This window comes from Danio rerio, chromosome 2 (assembly GCF_049306965.1).
Source record: "Danio rerio strain Tuebingen ecotype United States chromosome 2, GRCz12tu, whole genome shotgun sequence".
Classification (NCBI taxonomy): Eukaryota; Metazoa; Chordata; class Actinopteri; order Cypriniformes; family Danionidae; genus Danio; species Danio rerio.
Genome location: NC_133177.1, coordinates 35,217,821 through 35,240,374, shown reverse-complemented (window position 1 = coordinate 35,240,374; position 22,554 = coordinate 35,217,821). Strand labels below are relative to the sequence as shown.

Below are 22,554 nucleotides of genomic sequence, written 5' to 3'. Positions count from 1 at the left end.
ACAGTCAAGACGTACTTAGAACTACTTATCTAAAAGTAATTGCACACCTTATACCTGGATAAGTTAGTGGTTCATTCTGCTGTGGCAACCCCTGATAAATAAAGGGACTAAGCTGACAAGAAAATGAATGAATGAATAAATATTAGAGGAAACCTGAAAGTTTGATTGCTAATACATACTGGGAAAAAGTCAACAGGTTTAACACTAAAATAACTGGAGTCTGTGTCTTTTGCAGGCAAAGAACAAAGCGAAGCGTGTGAAAACCATCTATGATTGCCAGGCAGACAATGACGATGAGCTGACTTTTGTGGAGGGCGAGGTTATAATTGTCACAGGAGAGGAAGACCAGGAGTGGTGGGTGAGTAAAGCTGTGCCGTTTCAATCAGTGTATACTGTTAAAGTGGTAGATCACACAAAAGAAAATCTGCTGTTCATTTACTTACCATACTGTTAAATTGGAAGCGTTCCCAAAAGAAAAAATCTAACTTACTTACACTTCAGCCATCCAAAATGTAGATGACTTTTTCCTTTCAGTAGTACAAGATTTTTAACTGAAACTGTGGATCTTGGTGATTCATAAAGTGCAAGTTGAGTTCTTCAATCAAAGTCTGACCATTTGCTTCTGCTTTGGAGTGGCATTGTTTTTATGTTGATGTTAGTTTGATGGCTTCAGCCACAATATTCTTAACCACGTCCCTCTTACCATTAGTTTGCTATGAGAGAATGATGTGCAAAAAGAAAGCCCCTCCCCCTACTCCCTCGTTCTAAGTTGGATGTACATCAACACATTGGAGTAAAGTCTTGTGACGCCTTTCCACAGTTGGAATACACGCCTTTGTGGCAGTCACACAGAATTTTCAGTTTTGTTGTGCACTGTGGCAGAGAAGCTGATTCTCGCTGTGTCAGAAATAAAGGAGTGCAAAAGCAAGAGCCTTTATTCTTTGTGTGTTTACCATGGTTGAATGAATGAATAAACAAATACTAGAAATTCATAGACCGTTGAAAATTTTGGAGGGAATGTGGAGACCGCATTTAAAATAATATTTTTTATTACTCATTCATGAATAGAAATCTGTTTTTTTAAATACAAAAGGTTCATAAAGCTTTTTAGCTTAAACACTTACTGCCAGCTAGCGTTCCGGAAGTATCATTGCAGAGCTACAGAATCAGCACAGAGAAGTATAAATGCACAGCTACGCGCAGGGCAGGCGCCGTAGGTCACGCCGATCACTTGACGCAGAAGTAAATACCAGGCTTCAGTGTGACAGCCTTCTTGGATAGAGAAAGACCACGTCTATGACCTGTCATACCACACTGAGGTGATCTCACATGGAAAGGTAACTATTTCACGTTTGGTCAGTTTTAGGGCTAATTCGTACAAGTTCAGTTGGAAAACACAGGAATACATCACGTCCAATCGGCCGATCACATGATATAGTTGCAAAAGTTCAAATATTTTAACGGATCCGCAACTCAAATCAGATTAGAATTTTCTGCGAACAGGGATTATCAGAACTCCACGCAGCTCTTGGAATACTCTATATTGGAAATGAATGAATTCTGTTCTGTTGCTTGTCGTTGTTGTGTGCAATGGAAAAACGGCTTCAGCAACTTCTTTAATGTTTTAAGAAAAAGTAACCCTAATCATCTTAGCCTCGGGGAGAGTAAATGAACAGCAAATTTATTTATTTATGAATGTTCAATTAATGTATGCAATTAAATCAACCTGCATTTTCACAGATCGGGCACATAGAGGGTCAGCCTGAAAGGAAAGGGGTCTTCCCAATGTCCTTCGTGCACATTCTGTCAGACTGACAGTGCATGACCGGCAGCCGAGAGGCTCTCTAACTAGCACAAGCTCCGCTCTCTCTGGCCTCACACTGGACTGTGGGCATTGCCTCTGTACATAGCTGCTGAAACCCAAACGGTCTCCAAACACATACAAAACATGAAGTATCAAACCCATGCTCCCTTAATCCTCAAGGGTGAAATGTGTAAACTATGTGTTGTTCATAAACTGTGTTATCCTGCCTACCAGTATTATCGTAGCCATGGCAGCCCAGCATGCCATAACTGGGTTTGCAGTAGCTATACTTGGAAATCTAGCACTTAACATGTATGCTGTAACTTTGTGTATGTGTACACATATAGAATTATATGTATGTCCATTTTAAGTGTGTCTTTGTACATACATATGCACAGACGTAAGTGTATATTTATGTACGTATGTATAATGTACAAGTGTGCAAATGTATGTTAACCCTGCTTGCTTATGGAGCCAGAGTGACTCTAGACATTTTAGTGTACTGTTTTAAATGAAGAAAAACAAAAGAAAACAACTCAAATCATCTCTTAATTTTTTGGAAGGCCTAAATAATAAGCAAGATCACATAAATGCTACACCAGTGCTGAAATTCCCAGCATAGTGGCATGCTGGTCAGGGATCGAAACCAAAATGTAAAGGTTTAAACATCTCATCTGCTATATGTAATCAGAATATGCATTCATTCAGATTGCATCACTTGCATCAAAGCCCAGAAAACCTCTTTATTATAATTGCCTCTGTAAGTAGGAGGACAATTTACAGCCCTCGAATATTGCTGGCATACTCTTAGCACCTTGGTATACTCTTAGCGAAATTGTTTTTCGTTCTTCATGTAGAGGATAAAAGACATTTAAAAGTCGCGGATTACAGTTAGCGAATATCCCAGTGCTCCCCATACTGTTTGCTTTCTTCCCGATGTCAGAATAAACATACAACTAAACTGATAGCGCTGAGAAAACAGCAGCTAAGACAGCACCCGCGTAACCCCGCTGGTCCTACAATACCAAACCTACTCTGAGCTGGGATCAAACTGGTGAAACTCATTGCTTCTGCTGCATTCACCCCCTTAAACCTCATTCCTGTTTGGGTCACGGCAGCAATGTTACCCTGCCGGTCTTACACTACCCTGCTCGCTCTGAGCTGGAATCGAAACGGAGATTCTTTGTATGGGAGTTGGTTGCTTTTACAAGGAGGCTAAAGACGATGGCCTTTAGCGTTTGTCGCTGGAGCACCTTTAGAGGTCAGAGGAGTGAGGTTTACCTGCTCAGCACTTCACTAGCTTTCCTCTGCTACAATCACTCCCCTAAACCTCACTACTATCCAGGTCACAGCACCAATGTAACCCTGCCGGTTCTACACTACCCTGCTGGCTCTGAGCTGGGATCAAATGTAGCGATTCTTTGTATGGGAGTTGGTTGCTCTAACAAGGTGGCGAAAGAGCATGGCCTCTAGCATCTATCACTAGAGCACCTTTAGAGGTCAGAGGAGTGAGGTTTACCTGCTCAGCATTTCACTAGTTGGCCTCTGCTACAATCACTCCCCTAAACCTCACTCCTATCCAGGTCATGGCTCCGATGTTACCCTGCCGGTCCTACACAACCCAACCTGCTCTGAGCTGGGATCGAACCGGCAATACTTTGTATGCGAGTTGGTTGCTCTTACAAGGAGGCTAAAGACCATGGCCTCTAACATCTGTCGCTAGAGCACCTTTAGAGGTCAGAGGAGTGAGGTTTACCTGCTCAGCACTTCACTAGCTGGCCGCGGCTACACTCACTCCCCTAAACCTCACTCTCACCCAGGTCAGGGCACCAACTTAACCCCGCCAGTCCTCCACTACCCAACCCGCTCTAAGATGGAATCAAACATGGCGATTCTTTGCATGGGAGTCGGTTGCTCTAACAAGGAGGGTAAAGACCATGGCCTCTAGCATTTGTCACTAGAGCACCTTTAGAGGTCAGAGGAGTGAGGTTTACCGGCTCAGCACTTCACTAGCTGGCCTCTGCTACAGTCACTCCCCTAAACCTCACTCCTATCCAGGTCACGGCACCAATGTAACCTCGCCGGTCCTCCACTAGCCTGCCCGCTTTGTGCTGGGATCGAACCCGGCGAATCTTTGTATGGGAGTCGGTTGCTCTAACAAGGTGACTAAAGGCCATGGCTGTCGCTAGAGCACCTTTAGAGGTCAGAGAAGTGAAGTTTACCTGCTCAGTACTTCCCTAGCTGGCCACTGCTTCACCTGCAACTTGGCTCTTTAGTCAAATCCTGCCACATGTATTTTTTTTAGCACTTTATATAGAATATAGCTTTGAAGTAGGCAGCTTTACAGTGTTAAACATGAAAAAAACAGTGTTAGCATTACTTCAAATTAGAATTACGCATCACTTTTCACAATAGTGCAGTTTTTAGTATATTTTTAACCATGGATGTCCGACTTTCACAGACTGAACAGGGGTCACAGAGTCACACCTAAAAAAAATTGTAACCCAAACTTGTTTACCAGCTGAAGAAAGCTCAGTTTGCTCCTTTGATTCAAACTGGTTTTGTTCAAAGTCAACTTCTCTTTAAGTATACCAGGGCTTCAACCTTAGTGCTTCATAAGCAATATTCATATACTCTCCAAGCAATTATGCTCATAATAAGTAATAATTTAAGGAACCACTAAAAAATCAAATGATCAAAACGTTTCAGTGTCTACAAGGTGGTTACGGCTTTGGTTGCATCTGTGGGATCGCTTCATTCCTTGCCCCCCATGTTTGTTTAATGCCAAATCTGACAAAACCGATGCCTCAGACTCTGGGAAAGTGTCCTTGTCAAAAGATCATACAATAACCTACCTTCTTCATCTGGTCTCTGGTGATTATTCACCAATTGTAAAGCATAAATTATAAAGTGTATGGATCTGAGTGGTCAAGTGTTGTTGGCTTTATCTAGTTGAGCAGAACGCAATCTGTTACAGGTCGCTTATAGGATGAGTTTTCATTGTTTGCTTACGGTGACTGTGGAATGTGATTTTTCTTACTGTTTGTTTTGTTGTTTTTAAGTTGAATTGAAGTGCAAGGGGACCCGGCGGTGAGTGACTGACTGTCCGTGTGACTCAGAATGAACTAACGCTGCCTCTTATTTTCGTTACCCTATCAGGGAGACCAGCATTCACTCTTGGTTTTTAACTGTTATTGTAATAACAGCAACAACAACAAAGAAGATGTATTAATGAATGCCATCTGTACTATATTTGATGATGACAGTATTTGACATTTATAGGGCTAAAGTGTTTCAGCATGGAGAGGGACGGACCCTTCAAGTGTAGTTTATTATTATGGGTTTTGTTCTTCGGTTTTAGGTCATGTTAATATTATTCAATGGATGCATAACAGAAACACCTCCAACTTCAAGATTGTGGAATAATGTTCGCTACCGAGCTGTTTTTGTTTCAACCCTATTGAATAGGCCACTGTTGGAGCGTGTTTTGTCTGTTTCGATGTTCAGTCCAGCACAACTCCAGATGATCCGTTCTTGTGTCGCTAATATTGTAGCATATCAAAGCCTGGAAACGGTCAAGAGGACAACTTCACATTTAAGTGAACAAACTGGATTGATTCAGTCCTAATTTTACATTTAGGATGGATTTTGCCACTCTCTCTTACTTTGTTTTTTCTTTGTCTGTGTTTGCTACACTGTAAGTTCAGTCAGAAAGAAAATCAAACTTGGTTATCAAGTCTTCGAATCCTAAAATAAAGACTTTACGTTGAAACCATGAAGAATTGTTGTATTCTTTATTTGTTTATTTTGTTTGTATTTACTACTGGGCTCTGATGTTTTCTTTTGAACTTTTAGTAATCTAAAATATTTGTTAATAAAATGTTTTTTTTTTTTACTTTAAAATAAAAATGTACCGAAAAGAAGCTCCCTAAATTTGTTATACACTTTACCATTTATCAATAGTGTACACAAACTTGACTCTGTATTCAACATCTTTACAGTATCAAACATTCTTGGCATGAAAAGATGTGGTAAAGTATTTGAATACTCCTTTTACTCTTTTCTTAAAATCTCCTGTTTTGTGTAACCCTGATGTACCACATGCTATTTCGAACATTGGTTTTTAATCATGGAAACTAAAGGGGATTTTAGAATTAGAAATATTTAACAACAGGAATGGGGCCGACGCAATGGCGCAGTAGGTAGTGCTGTCGCCTCACAGCAAAAAGGTCTCTGGTTCGAGCCTTGGCTCAGTCGGCGTTTCTTTGTAGAGTTTGCGTGTTCTCCCTGCATTCGCGTGGGTTTCCTCGGGGTGCTCTGGTTTCCCCTACAGTCCAAAGATATGCGGTACAGGTGAATTGAGTAGGCTAAATTTTTCGTAGTGTGTGAATGTTTACTAGAGATAGGTTGCGGCTGGAAGGGCATCCGCTGCGTAAAAACATGCTAAATAAGTTGGCAGTTCATTCCGCTGTGGCGACCCCGGATTAATAAAGGGACTAAGGGACTAATGGTCTGCATAATCACACTTTTTGAGGTACCAAAAACATTTGTTAAATACATAGAAGAAATATGAATCAAGTACTTATTTTTCAAATACACATTTATCACATAATATATCACTAGAAAAAAAAAGGAGTAACAGTTTTAAATGAAAAAGAAAAAAAACATTTTATTAAAACACAAGTTTATTAAAAGTATTAAAATAAATTTTATAGGCCACTTTTGGTGCTTTAAACCCTTTATTTTAGTGCTTTAAAAGTTAGGCTACTTGTAGTGAAAGATGACTTCACTTTCGTCATATTGTATGTTTTCTTGCACAGCTGGATGTTTTTTTTTGCGTTCATTGGAAGCCTTCAAAACATTCAAAATAAGACAAATGAGCTCATGTAGATAATATTTTAAATAATTTAAAATTGTTACTTTATTATTTTTTGTGTTTTTAATAACTTTTCATGATGAAGAAATAAAGCTTCACTTCGATCTGACAAACTGTTTTTTATAAAGTGAAATTGACAATCTGACAAACAATACAACTACTGTATTACTAAATTAACATGCAAAATATTACTTATAAATCATCATTTAATATGCTATTAATATTGAAGTTTAATATTAGATCTTTCTAATGACAGAAAACCCACTTTGGTTTGGGAATTACACCAAACCCACAACTTCACCTGTTGTAATATGTTTGAAATGTTTCTATATTTTATTTCTAAGTATAAATTAACTTTAGCTTGTTTCAGATGAAGCATTTGGCAATTTCATCGATTTCATAATAGTTAAACTAGAATAAAATCAGTTAATAAATACAACTATACACATATTTAAAATATAAGCTACAATGCAAACATGCCAAATTCAAACTAATAAAACCTGATTTATATATGATCAATTTAACATGGAAAACACCAAACATTGATAATACAACTATATTTTAAATGATGTATACTTATTAAAATATATATTTTTTCTATTAATAACTTCTTATGTTGAAGATGTAGAGCTTCACTTGGATCTGACAACCTGTTTGCCTTTTATAAAAGTGACATTGACAATTGTTTCCTCAAAAAGTTAAAAACAATGATATTTCTATAATTTATTTATTTACAATATCATCAATAATTAACAATGAATGTTGTAAATCTGACAAACAAGACTTATGTATTACTAAATCAACATGCATGCAATGTATTACTAACGAATGTAAGCAAGTTTAATATTAGGTTTCTTAAATATTTGAACTCTTTCTAATGACAAAATACCTACGCTTTGAGAATTACAACAGACCCACAACTTCACTTGCTGTAATGAGTAAGCAATTCAAAATATAAACCCCAAACAATCCATCACCATCATCTTTGCTTCGTCGACAACGCGCGCGTTTTGTCGCTCTCCTCGCTCTCAGTCTGTTACCAGCAGCTTATCTGAGCTCAAAACAACATGACTGAAAGCAAAATTATCCACAACAGACACAAAGACCGCTACTAGACGCATAGTAAAACTAGTCTGCTTCCTCTCTCGAAATCAATTCCTTTTATAGATGTAGGCAGAGCCTCTTTAGCGCTCAACCTGCGCGTCAAACGCAACGCTTCTGATGGGCCAATCCGGAAAATGTAGACACACACACGCCACATCTTCACAATGATCCGCTGAGCAGGGTGTTCTTCAGCGGTTCCCCATATTTACATTTCTCTCAGTTCACTGGAAATTAAGGTAAGAATCGTGGATTAACGTGCAATTTGCTTTCCATTATGAGCCTGACACCTGGCGCGAGGCAATGCTTGTTTCTTTCAGGTCACAGGTGACACGACTCCTAAACTTTAGCGACATTAAATGAAAGTAAAGCTGAAAGTAAAGCTCACTCATACTTTAAATATTTAAGATGTGCAATTTTAAGCTTTTACGTTACTTCAGAAAGTCCGTTTGAGGAAAAGACTTTCGCTCAGTTTTCACTTGACTTCAGGTGCGTTCTCTTTGTATTGGACAGAGGTCACAGATACATGTTTTTTTTTTTTTTTTTTTGGCGTTATATGTATCATATTTCCGTGTTGTGTAACTTACACTTGTTTTATGCGTATTTACTTGCTGCTGAGCAAAAACTAAGTGAAGTTTTTGTGTTAAAAACCGACACTGCTTTTAAGAAGAGAAGCATGGGTGCGAGTTTTCAGACTTCCTCTGTGTTCAAATAGATCATGCCACTTCCTGATTTTGTTTATTCAAAACACCATTTCATTTCACAGCAAGTTCCTACATTTCTCTTTCAGCCATGTTCCCGTCTAGATTATTCGATGTCTGAATCCGAAGATGTGTTTTTGACACGATTTGTGCCTGTTTTAGATATGCTAAGAAATCTAACATTAGGCTGTTTTGATATGCAGATTGTTAAAATGACTAATTTATTGGTTCATTCAGAAAAAAAAACCGGTAAACAGATTTCCCACACTTTTAGGCCAATGAACTTCCATACCTTCTGATGACCTTTCGATATATTTGTGATGATTAAACATGATTTTTTTTAAAGATAATTTAGATTCAGGTATAATTTCTTATTAATTCTATAACTAACTGGTTTAACTCTTAATTTGGATCAAATGTAAACGAACCACACAAAGATTAGATTAGAAGATTAAGCCTTTAACGTTACTTGTTCATTAGTAGTTCTTTTTCAAGTTAATTATTTAAACTAATAGTAATAATAATATCAATAATAAATGTCAGTAGGTGGTTTTTAATAACATATTTAACAACTATTTCAGGTTTTAAATAATCATTTTAACCTCTTTTTCCTTTTTCCCTTTTACACAAGTAGCTTACATAATGTAATGTGTTTGGAATTTTTTTTATATTAAGTGAGGAACGCAGTGTTTAAAGCTCAACAAAAACTTTAACAAATAAAACTATTTACTTTGCAGAAATATAACTTCTTTTATAATTAACATTATTATTGTTGTGTCATAAGCAATAAAATTAACTAATCAACAAAACTATTAAAGTCTTTGAGTGTTAGTTGTTTGACTCTGAACATGAAACTTATCTGTTTGCATTACTTGAATTTTCTTGCATATTGTTAATATTAATGATTAAATTAATATTTAACTTTCAAAATGTAAAATCATAGGAGCTCTAAATAAATTCACAGCTACATAAAAATACCTTGTTTGTTGTTTATGCACGTGTTAATAAGCTCATTTGTACCATGTTGTTATCCTCCTCCACGGGACAGCTCAACTGTTTGTGAAGTGAAAGGCCACAGGTTTTAATTAGTTGCGTGAACTATAAATATTGACCCAGCAGCTTTCATTAGGACCTAAAGACCAGTGGTCAGCATTATACAGCAACACACATGAAAACACGTACGCAATAAGCAGACAAGGCAAATGCGAAGATTACCATATTAACATATTTCATAAAAGCATATTATAAAAAACTCATTTACTGTATTACTGGACAGATATCAGCTTTGGTAGGTTGACAATGTTTTTTCTCATATGGTTGTTTATATGGAGCCGTTTTGCAGCAATGCCACCTGCAAAGATCTAATCACTGCGAGATGCTGATCAATAGCACAACTTTGTGCAAATAGTTACTTGTGACGTCTGCAGTTGTGGAACTAGTGGAGCATTCCTGTATTGCAGGGTTTATCTAATGCAACTTTACATGCCCTGAAGGCATGTGTGACTAACTTAAGCAGTACGCCCTTTGCTAAGTAGCTTTTATCAAGGATTCTGACTAGAATTTCTATGTATTTTTATTTTTAATTTTAATGTATTTTAAATGTTTTATTTAAATTTTGGAGGACATGTAGAATCTGTAAACACAAGACGTTAAACAAAATTACAACAAAGTAAAAAATTAATCTGTAACTTATTAAAAAAGGTTGTGAAGGCTCATTACATTTTATTGTACCCTAATTTACATGACCAAATCATACAATCTATTATTTTCTAATAACTACTAAAACACACACATGCACACAGATAGATGTACAGTTATATACATACACAGTGGTGTAAAAAAAGTTTTTGCACCTTACAGATTTCTTATTCTTTGCAAGTTTGTCACACTTTGTTTCAAAATTACTTATTAAGGGAAAACAAAATACAACTACTGTGTGAAAAAAGTGTCCGCCCCCCTCGTTAAAATAACTTATCTCTGGTTTATCGCACCTAGGTTTCATTTATCTAGTTACACCCAAGCCTGATTACTGCTACATGTATTTTCACAGTCAAGAAATCACTTAAATAGGACCTGTATGACAAAGTGAAGTAGACCAAAAGATCCTCAAAACCCAGACATCATGTCGAGATTCAAAGAAATTAGAGCTGCTCAATTAATCGTTTAAAGTTCGCAATCTCGATTCGACCAACTAGACAATCTTAATCCAGCATTTCTACGACTCTGCCAATCATGCTTTCAAGTTCAGGAGAGAAGAAAAGGAGGCTGCACAACTCTTTAAATTGTTTCACACACGTTGCTCAGTGACATTATGTTGAATGAGTCACGTACTGTATTTATAAGGTATAATTCACCTAAAACTGCCATTTTTGTCTAAACATGATGTTTTTGCGATCTGGAAATCACACGTGCATGAGCTGCTGACCGTGAGCTGTTATCACAGAGAGCGCTCTACTTAATGATAGACGCACACGTCTACTTTAGTGAACACCTGCATATGTTGCGAGTAACAGGTAACACAGTTACAAATAATATTCAGTTTGTGGCACAAAGTGATCGTTTGGGAGCCGTTCACGAAGTATGATCAAGCACATTGCAGTCAAAATGAAACTGAAAGAGTGCACTTCATTTAAATGATCATATCGCATTTTAGAGTTATGATTACGACAAGCATTTGATTAGTTTTTTCTTTCATAGCGAACCCACAGTTGTGCATGAAAATAAATGTTTACAATGTCAGTATAACTACTCTAGCCTATATATTGTTGAATATAATCTGATAATGGTAAATGTCTAATTTTACCAGTGAATAAAATTGTCTAATATGACAGATTGCAAGCATATATCTCAAACATAATAATTCAACATTAGAATTATTATAAGTAGAACAGAATTATTTATAGAAACCAGTAGACCTACACATAATATTATTATCGATGGTGTGCCATATGTTTGTTTTTACCATACCTTTATTTTACATCTACAGAATCGTGAGAAAATCGTGATCTTTATTTTAAGCAAAAAATTTTCATCTTAGCCAGAATCGTGCAGCTCTAAAAGAAACTCAAAAACAAATGAGAAAGAAAATAATTGAGATCTACTATTCTGAAAAAGGTAATAAAACCATTTCTAAAGCTTTGGGGCTGCAGCAATCCACTATAAGAGCCATTATCTACAAATAGCACTAACATTACACATAGTTTACACATTACAAATAGTAACACTGCATTTGAGAAAAAGAACAACATACCACACTGTAAAACCCAACAGTCAACTTTATCAAATGAAATGAGTGTAGTTAACTTAAAATTTACTGAAAGTTAATTCTATTCATTTGAAAAGAGTTTTGAACTCTGTGTTGAAGGTAATGAGTTAATTAAATACATCATTACTTCAACTTAAATTGAGTTCACAGTACTCGTATAGTTCAGTTTTTCCAACTCAAAGGTAGCAATTGGCTTCCTCAAACAGTTTGAGTTGACTTAACTTGGGTTTTACAGTACTCAGTTGGTTTGAGTTCTCTTCATTTATTGGATTTTACTGTGCTTAGATTGATTAATTTAATCACAGTACTCATTAGGATTAGTTTGAACTTAAATGGTTTGTTCCTTTTGCTGTTGTAGTGGTAAGGTCTGGGACAGTTTTGTTGCTTCAGGGCCTGGAAGACTTTCTGTAATAAATGGAACAATAAATAAAGCTGTCTTCTTTAATATCATGAAGGAGATGGTCCGGCCATTTGTTAGTGACCTCAAGGTGAAGTGAACTTGGGTTCTGCAACAGGACAATGATCCAAAGCACATCAGCAAATCTACTTCTGAATGGCTAAAGCAAAACTAAATAAAAATTTTGGAGTGGTCTAGTCAAAATCCTGACCTGAATCTAATTGAGATGCTGTAGGATGACTTAAAAAATGTCGTTGAATTACAACAATTTTGCAATAATGAGTGGGCCAAAATTATTCTACTGCACTGTAACAGACTCGTTGTCTATTAAGTTATTGAAAACGCTTGATTGCGATTGTTGCTGCAAAAGGTGGCCAAACCAGTTAATGGTTTTAAGGGGCAAACGTCTTTTCACACTGGGCCATGTAGTTTTGCATTTATTTTCCCTTAATAATAAACACCTTTCAAACTTGCATGATGTGTTTACTTGTGTTATTATTGACTAATATTTAAATTTGTTTGATGATCTGAAGCACTAAAGTGTGACAAACATACAAAAAGCAAGAAACTAGTAAGAGGAAAAGACTTTTTCACACCACTGCATGTATATGTTTAGTGTAGGCTTAAATATTGCGGTAACTGGTGAGTTTATTCTATCTTGCATGTAGTCTGAGAAGTGTTGTGAAGGAGGGAACCTTTTTTTGTGCTTGTTGAACTTCCTGGTTATGCTTTGTGGTTTTACAGACACAATTTATTGGTTTTCAGACAAACAAATCAACAGAAACTTGACACCTATTTGTGGCTAAAAGTCTTTCTGTTCTTCTAGCTCAAGAGCTGCCACAGTTACATTCAAATGGGCAGCTTACTTGCATTGCATTTCTTCTAATTTTTAGTAAGTATATGGGGATTTGTGTATCACACATAGATTATCGAATTGATCTATTTCTTGTGGCAGTGTTGTGGCAAAGCTGTAAAAAAAGACGTTTAGACACTGTCTAAAAACAGAGCTTGTGTGTTTTTCAGCAGTACATGCAGAAAATCAGCACAGGAGGGAACAGAAACACCTGTGCTGTCATGCCACGGGCAGCATGTCCTTACAGGCCCGATAGCTGCGGCTCACGTTAAGGTTTCTCATGTTCCTGCCTGTGGCATTTTTCCATGCTTCTTGGTTTTTTTCTTTGGAAGAGCTGTAGAGAAGTGAATCCAGCATTTCAGTAGCATGCAGAAGTTGTGTTAGCGAGTGCAGGAAAGCATTTGAGAGAGATAAAGCAAGCTCATGGCAGCGTGTTGGGACATTTTCAAGTTAACTTTGAGATTTATTTATTTCAAATCCAAAGTGTTCATTTATAAAGTGGATTTAAGTTGAAATATTTCATATTGTTAAACTATATTGGTATATTTCAGCTTCTGAAAGTAGCCTAAAGCCAAAGCATACTTATGTTTTTTTATGGATTGTGTTACAGTATGCTGCTAATGTCTCTAAATCAGACACATGAAATTTGCAAATGCACAGTTTGTCAGGTGGTTTAATTTACCATGTACATTGTAATGGACTAAAGAAAACTCACGATTGCATGTTTTGTCTATTTTAAATTAACCACATATTTAAGTTATTTATTTGGTTTGATAGTTGTTTTCATAATTTTAAAGTAAAATGATCCAGGTCATGTTTTCATTTTACGTTAAAAGTATAGTTTACCTAAGAATGAACATTTACTGACCTGAATCCAATTGAGATACCTTAAAATGGAGATTTATGCTCAACTGAAAACTAAACTAAAAATCATCCTAAAATCTAAAATCATCCAGGTCATTTTCTCATTTCACAATAAAGGGATATTTCACACATAAATAAACATTTACAGATAATTTTACTTACTCTAAGGTCATCGAAGATGTTGGTGACTTTTTCCCTTCAGATTTTTAGCTTAATCTGTGGGCCTTAGTGATATTGTGTAATATTATGTTATGTTATAATATAATATTATTATATTATGTAAGAAACTGAACTTTATTCACATTATTAGCGTTAATCCACAGCATGGAGAAATCGTTCTTGTGCAAAAGTGTAGTGAGCACGTGCGTCTTGTCACTAGTTGACATATGTGCAAGCGCACAGTCAGGCGTGAGTTCATTTCACAGAATGGAGTCCTGTCAGTATCACAGTACACACAGTACATGTCATGTCAATGAGTGGAATTTATAGCAGTTGCTGCATCTGTTGTCAATCACAGGTAAGAACCATATTAGCAAAATTGTGCATTCTCACGCTTGTCACCTCACGCCTGAGTGTGCACTCGGCCATACATCATCTAGTGACTGGAAGCTCATGCTTTAACACTCCAAAAACTGTTTACCCATGCTGTTTATAAAAGCTAATAATATTGTGAATCATTTTCAGGTAATTGTACAGACCAATCGTTTTTGCTTCATAAAGACCTCAGGGTATCATCTGGGATTGATTTGGACTATTTTTAATCTCAAAAATGGGAGACCATTGACTTGCACTATACATGTCACAAAGGATCACATATTCAGTGAAAAATGTGTTAGCTGAAAGTCTAGCCCATACTGTAGTACTGTAGTTCTGTAAATAAACTTTTAAACATTAAAAGCTAAAGAACAAATCATACAGATTTATTTTCAGAGCCTTCTTTGCTCATCTTTACAGAGTGTGCCAATAATTTTAACTGTGATTTTATGTGGTGTGTATTAGCCATGGGACGATAACTGTTTTCAAGGTATACAGGTATAAGGTATAATGTTTGGAAATGTCAAAATATTGTAAAAGTCAAAATATAAATGTTTTTTTTTTAGGACAACAGTATTTCTAGCAGAAAAGATATCTGAACATGCCGTTTTAAATTATAAAGAAATCTGTATTTTTGAAACGAATAAAGACAGCAAAAGTCAGTGATTCATTTGAATTATTTAGCCTGACATGTTTACTGTTCTAAAATACTTTAAATGTTTCTCAAAAAAAAGTTTATTGTCTGCGTCCAAAATCACATACCACTCAGTAGGTACTGCACTTGAATTTAAATTTACTACTCGACCGATAGAAAAGTACGTTGTATACAGTATGAATGCGAGTTGTACAAGTAGAGCTTGGATGTACTAGATGCCATTTTGTCATCATCATGTCACATATTCACTCCCATTCATGAATTCTCTCACTGTGCATTATGGGATAGTGTAGCATCCATCAGATGCACACTTTAGAATATCGCTGGAAGTAGTCTGGAAGTAGTAGTTCATCAACATGCTTCTTGCATACTTTTTTTTAGTTCTATGAATTCCGACATAATACTCGACTCGACGATGTTTAAAGCAGTAGTGACAATTCCGTGAAATTTTTATCCAAGGTTATCATACCATTGGAAACTTAAACTGTTAGAAGGCTCTGCTAGTGTTTGTATAAATGTATACATTTCAGGTTGTTTGATTTCGTAATAATTTGGTTATTAAGTTTGTTTTAAGTTATAATATTTGCCACTTTGTATCAGTCTTCTTTATCTTTACAAAAGTTTCCGTTTTTGTATTAAGAGTTTTATTTTTATTGATTAGGTTTGTCTCAGATTTGGACTTTGAGGCTTAATTACAGGTCACTGTGGTATGTTTCATATCAAGAGCTGTCACTGGGGCCATTTACTTTTTCAAAGGGTACACTTTTGTACCTAACAGGTTCACACAGATTCCACAAAGGCATATGTTTGTACTTTTTAACTACTGATTTGTATCTTTAAGGTACCAATGTGGACCTGTTGGTTGGTTGATTAAGGTGTAAGAGATGGACAACAGCCTAATTATATTGTAGGTGTAATTACATGCAGATGTTTAATTAAGTACAAGTACAATGTAACATCATGTATTTACGCATTAAGTACGTTGTAACAAATTATTTAATTCAGTGTAAGTACATATAATTTAAGGCCACAATATAAAGTAGGACTGAATTTTGTTGTGGTTTTAATTGAGCAAAAGAAATTGTAGATGTTTTCCGCAAAAGAAATACTCATCTTTGCACCAATAAAAAAATAAAGGTAAATAAAGTTGTGATATCTAATTAAATGAACTTTTCCTCAACATCTTACAATTTTGGGTTATGTGTGTTGCTGAATATGCTGAATGATGGGATGCCGTAAAAAGCGTGTAGATGTTTGTTATACGGAAATATCTCACCATTTACCCCACCTCAAGTGGTTCTAAACTTTCACTGGTTCATCTGTTAAACACAAACTAATATATTCTGAAACATGTTGGGAAAAAATAAGCAAAAGACATCAATAGTCGAACTAATCTATGGAAGTTAATGGCTGTTCTCTTCAGTATCAACCTTTCAGTTTAACAGATGAAAGAAGTTTAGACTGATTTGAAACAAGTGAAGGATGAGTAAATTATGACAGAATTTTATCTCTTTAGGAGCTCTGAGCTTTGCTATTTTCAGACCTGGACAGTCTTGCACACTATAAAACATGCTAGCAGTATAAATAGCACACGTCAAACTGTCTTTCATCTAAATTCAGGGTGAAAATACTGCAGCCTGTGAGACTGTAAACAACATCACTGAATTATAACAAGAAACAGATCGAGATTACTGTCTATCGAGATGATCTAACAGAATTACATGTGTCTGGTCTGAATATATCAAACATTATTGCATATGAGGCATAAATCTTCTGCCTCTTCCTGGTGTTGACAGCAGATTGTAACTGCCTGTCGCAGTGAGATTTATTGAAACGCAATCTATGTAATAAATATTATCTAAATGGACTATTATTTTAAGCAGAGAGGAGAAAGAAGTGCATAAATAATTTTAGTGTTGCTTGGCAGCAGACATGTCAAACCACCATTTTTGCATCTAAATAACACCCTAAAAGGAGAAGACACTTATAAATGTCTTTTCTCTATCTCTCTCTCTCTTTCTCTCTCTCTCTTTCTCTCTCTCTCTCTCTCTCTCTCTCTCTCTCTCTCTCTCTCTCTCTCTCTATATATATATATATATCTCTCTCTCTCTCTCTCTCTCTCTCTCTCTCTCTCTATATATATATATATATACAATGCTTTTGTTTTCAAGTAAAGCGCATGAAAATGACCAAGATTAAAGAATCATCATGTTTTTTTAATTTATTTATTTATTTAACATTTTTAATAAATGTTTTACATAGTAAGATTTCTATTAATCAAATAGTTATTTTCCATGGAGCACAAATTTATTTAATGTCCTTAATTGTTTTTATTTTATAAAAAGTGTATTTAAATAAAAGCATTATTATGACTCAATATATTGCTAGTATATATTACCATTAATTGTAATAAAATAATAACAAATAAAAAAGATGTTAAAATAAACAAAAAAGTTATATCCATCCATCCATCTTTTGCTGTTCAGCTTTTTAATAATTTCTGTTTTATTAAATCCGAGAAAAATATCATTACATGGTCAAGTACATAATACTGTTGTATACTTTAAATTATGAATTATGATTGGTTAAATCATTAAACTTTATTAGGTTCACCTGTCCAACTGTTTGTTAACACAAATTTCTCATCAGCCAATTACATGGCAGCAACTCAATGCATTTAGGCATGTTGACATGGTCAAGACGATCTGCTGCAGTTCAAACCGAGCATCGGAATGGGGAAGAAAGGTGATTTAAGTGACTTTGAACGTGGCATGGTTGTTGGTGCCAGATGGGCTGGTCTGAGTATTTCAGAAACTGCTGATCTACTGGGATTTTAACGCACAACCATCTCTATGGTTTACAGAGAATGGTCAGAAAAGGAGAAAAAATCTAGTTCAGTAGTTCTGTGAGTTCAAAGGAGAATGGCCAGACTGGTTCCAGCTAATAGAAAGGCAACATTTACTAAAATAACCACTCGCTACAACCGAGGTATTCAGAAGAACATCTCTGAATGCTCAACATGTCAAACCTTGAGGCGGATGGACTACAGCAGCAGAAGACCACATCGAGTGCCCCTCCTGTCAGCTAAGAACAAGAAACTGAGGCTACAATTCACAAATTGGACAATAGAAGATTGGAAAAACGTTGCTGGTCTGTCTAGATTTCTGCTGCGATATTCAGATGGTAGGGTCAGAATTTGGCATCAACAACATGGAAGCATGGATCCATCCTGCCTTGTATCAACAGTTCAGGCGGGTGGTGGTGGTGGTGTAATAATGTTGGGGATATTTTCTTGGCACACTTTGGGCCCATTAGCACCAATTAAACATCATGTCAACGACACAGCCTACCTGATTATTGTTGCTGACCATGTCCATCCCTTTATGACCACAGTGTAGCCATCTTCTGATGGAACGGGAGATTTGCATCATAGATGTGCAGCTGACAAATCTGCAGCATCTGCATGATGCTATCATGTTAATATGGACCAACATCTCTGAGAAATTTTCCAGTACATTGTTAAATCTATGCTACAAAGAGTAAGGCAGTTCTGAAAGAAAAGTGGGTCCAACCCAGTACTACTTAAGGTGTACCTAATAAAGTGGCCGTTGAGTCTATATTTTTATTATAGCAACATTAATGTATTTAGTGCACTGTCATATTGACAAACAAAGGTATCGGCTTTATATTTGGTTTAACAAATCGCATTGTTATGGTTAACATCTAACTGGACTTAAAATAACTGTTACATCCACGTGTAGTTTAATAATCAAGAGTAGTCGGGCAGGTAATGGTCAAACTGGAGCATAAGAGTAATCTAAAGAACGTGGTCAAAATAACAGGCAAATGGTCAGAACAGGCAGCATAACAGCATAAACAATAGAAGAAACAAGGGTCCAAATACATGGGAAGGCAAGACAAGGAAAATGCTTCATTATGCTAACAGTGAACAAGACTCAAAGTTTGTGTGAAAGTAAGTCTGTAGTTCAGGTAATTAATGAAGATGAGTTTCAGCTGTATGTACATGTGTGTGTGTCTGTCCAGATGACTGTCAGCTGTGGCAGGAGTGATTGGAGCAATGACTTCTGGGATTTGTAGTTCGGTTCAGCAATCATAGGAACAACATTAACATAACTGTTGTGTTTTCTCAAAGCCCCGTTCAGAACCTGATTTTTATTGTCAGTTACGAAAGTCACTATTTTCTTGAAAAAATCTTGACTTGTTGTGCATAACAAATGTGCCAGACCACACGTTCCTTCACAATCAGTAATCCCATGACGTCTACAGCAAGCATTATTTTCCAAAGCAGTCACAAGTGTTGCTATAACAAAATTTCTTATCTTAATTTCAAATTTTATTTTATTTATCTTATTTCAATTTCAGTAAACACTGATGCTTGCTGACAACTAAGACCTACATTATCTAAGGGCATTTGGACAGGATCAAAGGTGTATCGTCACCTTAAAATTATAAGGTTCTATCTGACATTTTTTGTCAAAATTGAGTTATTGACATGTTCTTATTAAATGACAACTTATTTACATTATGGGATGTTTTTTTATAAGTCGTTTACATTTTAAGACTTTCTTATTTAAAAAAAACAAATGTTACACACATACTGTTTGCTATGAATTGCAAAAACTTTGAAGCTCAATATCTCAAAATCATTCAGACCCCAGATAGAACCTTATAATTCCAGGGTGACAATATTTCCTTTTTGACATCAAGATTTTTTCTTTGAAATCTAAATGTATATTTTCCTGCCAGGGTTGCTTATTAAACAATTCCTCGCCTGAACTCACCGAGACAGCACATAAGCACCAAGGAAAATCAGATGCTCAAGAAAAAATCTTTAATATAATGACATATGAAGAAATGAGCAAATACATAAATGAGATTTGTGATACGATACTGTGATACTATATTTTAATCTTAATTTTTCTATTTTAATGCATCTTTTGTTGGTCAGTTATCTATAAACAAGAAAACCGATTAACATCTGAGGTGAAGCGCTTCAAAACAAGTCTGCTATATGCACCAAAACATGAATTGCCGTGGGATTGTGTTGGTTTGTTAAATAAAATAATCTAGTCTAAATAAAATTAAAGTGAAATATTCACAGTTTCAGCGAAGCCTATATAAACTATTTTTACTATTAATGACAAATTTGAATAAGCAGGAAATGCTTTCGCAGTGTATTCGCAGATTAACATGTTCCCAGATTACCTCAGAGGAATAAACTCTGTTGGAAGTGTGAGAGAACTAAGAAACTCATTGGAGTGAAGATGTCTGTCAGATAAAATTGCTTAAAACACCTTAATATTTCTAGAAAAGGTAATTAAAGTTTGCATAACCAATGACCCACCCATAAGCAAATATACAATTTATTTTTTGATTACCTGACCAGCACATTCACGGCAGCACCCGCTTGGATAACCGAGAAATTATGTGCTGAAATGATGATGAAACTCATCGTGAAGAATGAGAAAAAAATGAAACATGCTAGACTTTCTGTGATGGTGTCGTGAGGCATTGCATGCATGGTATCGGTTGTCATCAACTATGCCACATTACACGAGAAGAAACATTGCGTCTTGTGTCACGATGCCCATTTGTCATTTATGAATCCACACGACACCCTACACTAAAGAAATCATGACAAATTTGTGTAATCTGACCCGGTCTTCATACATCTTTATTATATTAACATTCATATATTTATCATGTTGTTTATCATATTTTTGTCCATATTTGTTTACTTTTTTATATGAACTGTATTTAATGAGCAATGCTTTAGTTCATTTAGTCCATAAAGTAAAAATAATAATAACAATTGTTATTATTTTTTATATTATTTAATTTTTTGATATAAGGAAAAAAGTATTATTTTTGATAGTGGCCAAACAATCATATATATATATTTTTTTTATTGTGAAGTGTTTTACATTTTCCCTCAACGCATTTTGACGTGTTGTTTTAAGCCAACATTCTCCATTACAACAAAAGCTTTTTCGTTTGCTTTTGTAATTAAAATGAGTGAATTGCTTGCATTGAAAGTAGACCTCAGCATCCTGTTTGTTGCTGCAATGCTAATATAAGAATATATTTTCTGTAAATAGTCGTGAGTCGGTCTGTGAGAGTAGAGCAGACGGTGATGTGAGGTGAGAAGGGCGAGGTCGTCTGCATTAGATCTGCCCTGTCAGTGCACCTCATGTCCACCAGGAGGCAGTAAAACCCTTTCATTTCCACTGTCTGCGCGCATACTGTATACAGTCTGTAACCCTCCTGCTACGAAGCAGAAATGAAACGGTATTTCTGTAGCTTTGTCAAGGTCACCCCAACTTGCCGCCTCATGCCCTGTTCTTCATATTTAAAATGAAGACAGACACAGTATCACATGCGAGGTTATATGAAGCTTCGGATGGAAACGTCTGCTTGGAGGTGTGAATGTTCATTGACAGCTCTGCGTGCTTCAGGGTGTTGTGTCTGCATCTCTTCTGTCTCTTCGGGCTCGTGATCACACAAGGGATCCGAGATGTGCGTTTGTTCACAGGTTCATGTAAAGTTCAGCTGAGAGCTGCAGATCTACAGCAGACTCGGCCATATCACAGAAACAGTGAATATAGTGTGAATATAGTTTCATGGCATGATGCAGCAGACGTTTGACATTACTTGATCAAGTCTGTGTGTGCTGTACTGTGGCTTATGAAGGTGCAGATATCACGCAGTGGAGGAGTGAGGGAGTGTGTTCTGTCACAGCTGGTCAGTCCTGCATGCTTGTGTGCAGAGTAGACTGAGTGTCCAGGACACTAACACACACGTGTCTCATTCCCATCTTATGACATCAAACTCTGGATTTCTGGGCTGCCTGAATTTAGTAAAAGTTTAATATAACCTTGAATATTGTTCTTTGTTGTACAGTATGTGTACATGTATAGAAATACAACTAATTTGTTTAGTTTTTATTTGCCAAATATAAAGTATGAAGACATAATAATGCCTTGCTACATTAGTATTTAAGTGTGATTTAAAGTGTTAACTAGGTTAATTGGGCAAGTTCTTGGACAACAGTGGGTTTTTTGTAGGCAGTTCATTTCGATATGGCAACTTTGCACGATTCTGGAAGTATGATAAAAAATAATATTAATAATTCAAATAAATCATTGATTTCTGCTGTCTTCGTTAAACACAGAACCTGAAAAGGGGTCTTTGGATTTCTTTCTTTTCATTGGATATAAAGCAAGCCACTGCACTGTTCAGGTCCATAGCATGCTTGTATGTTGGTGTATAATACTGTTTATGAGGAGGGTCGTAGCTGGAGATTCTGTTGATCTAAATGAAAGAAATCAAATTTTGTCTTTGACAACACATGAAAAAAAAAAATCGAACATACGTATGCAAACAGTACTGTCAGGAATCCTTCCGGACTGTCAGATTCATTCACTGCACCTGCACGGCCTCAATCACCAGAATGCTAATCAATTTCACCTGTTGCTCATCACCG

The 22,554-nt window shown here is 36.0% G+C and overlaps 2 protein-coding genes across 10 annotated transcripts in view; both read left to right on the top strand.

Moving 5' to 3' along the window:
• asap1a (ArfGAP with SH3 domain, ankyrin repeat and PH domain 1a) overlaps positions 1-5,583 on the top strand; it is a 91,943-nt gene extending 86,360 nt beyond the window's left edge. For 4 of the 7 annotated variants that reach the window (XM_005163478.5, XM_005163475.5, XM_005163477.5 and 1 more), the window contains 2 exons: positions 236-358; positions 1,741-5,583. In XM_005163478.5, the coding sequence (XP_005163535.1) occupies positions 236-358; positions 1,741-1,815 (198 nt within the window). In that variant the 3' untranslated portion in view covers positions 1,816-5,583. 7 annotated transcript variants of the gene reach the window in all.
• Positions 5,584-7,643: 2,060 nt separating this feature from the next.
• The window catches only part of fam49ba (family with sequence similarity 49 member Ba), a 46,934-nt gene continuing 32,023 nt past the window's right edge, over positions 7,644-22,554 (top strand). For 2 of the 3 annotated variants that reach the window (NM_001291713.1, NM_200070.3), the window contains exon 1: positions 7,644-8,020. The gene's annotated coding sequence lies outside the window, so the exon portion shown is untranslated. The remainder of the gene's footprint in view (positions 8,021-22,554) is intronic. The other variant, XM_073912932.1, reaches the window with a different exon arrangement.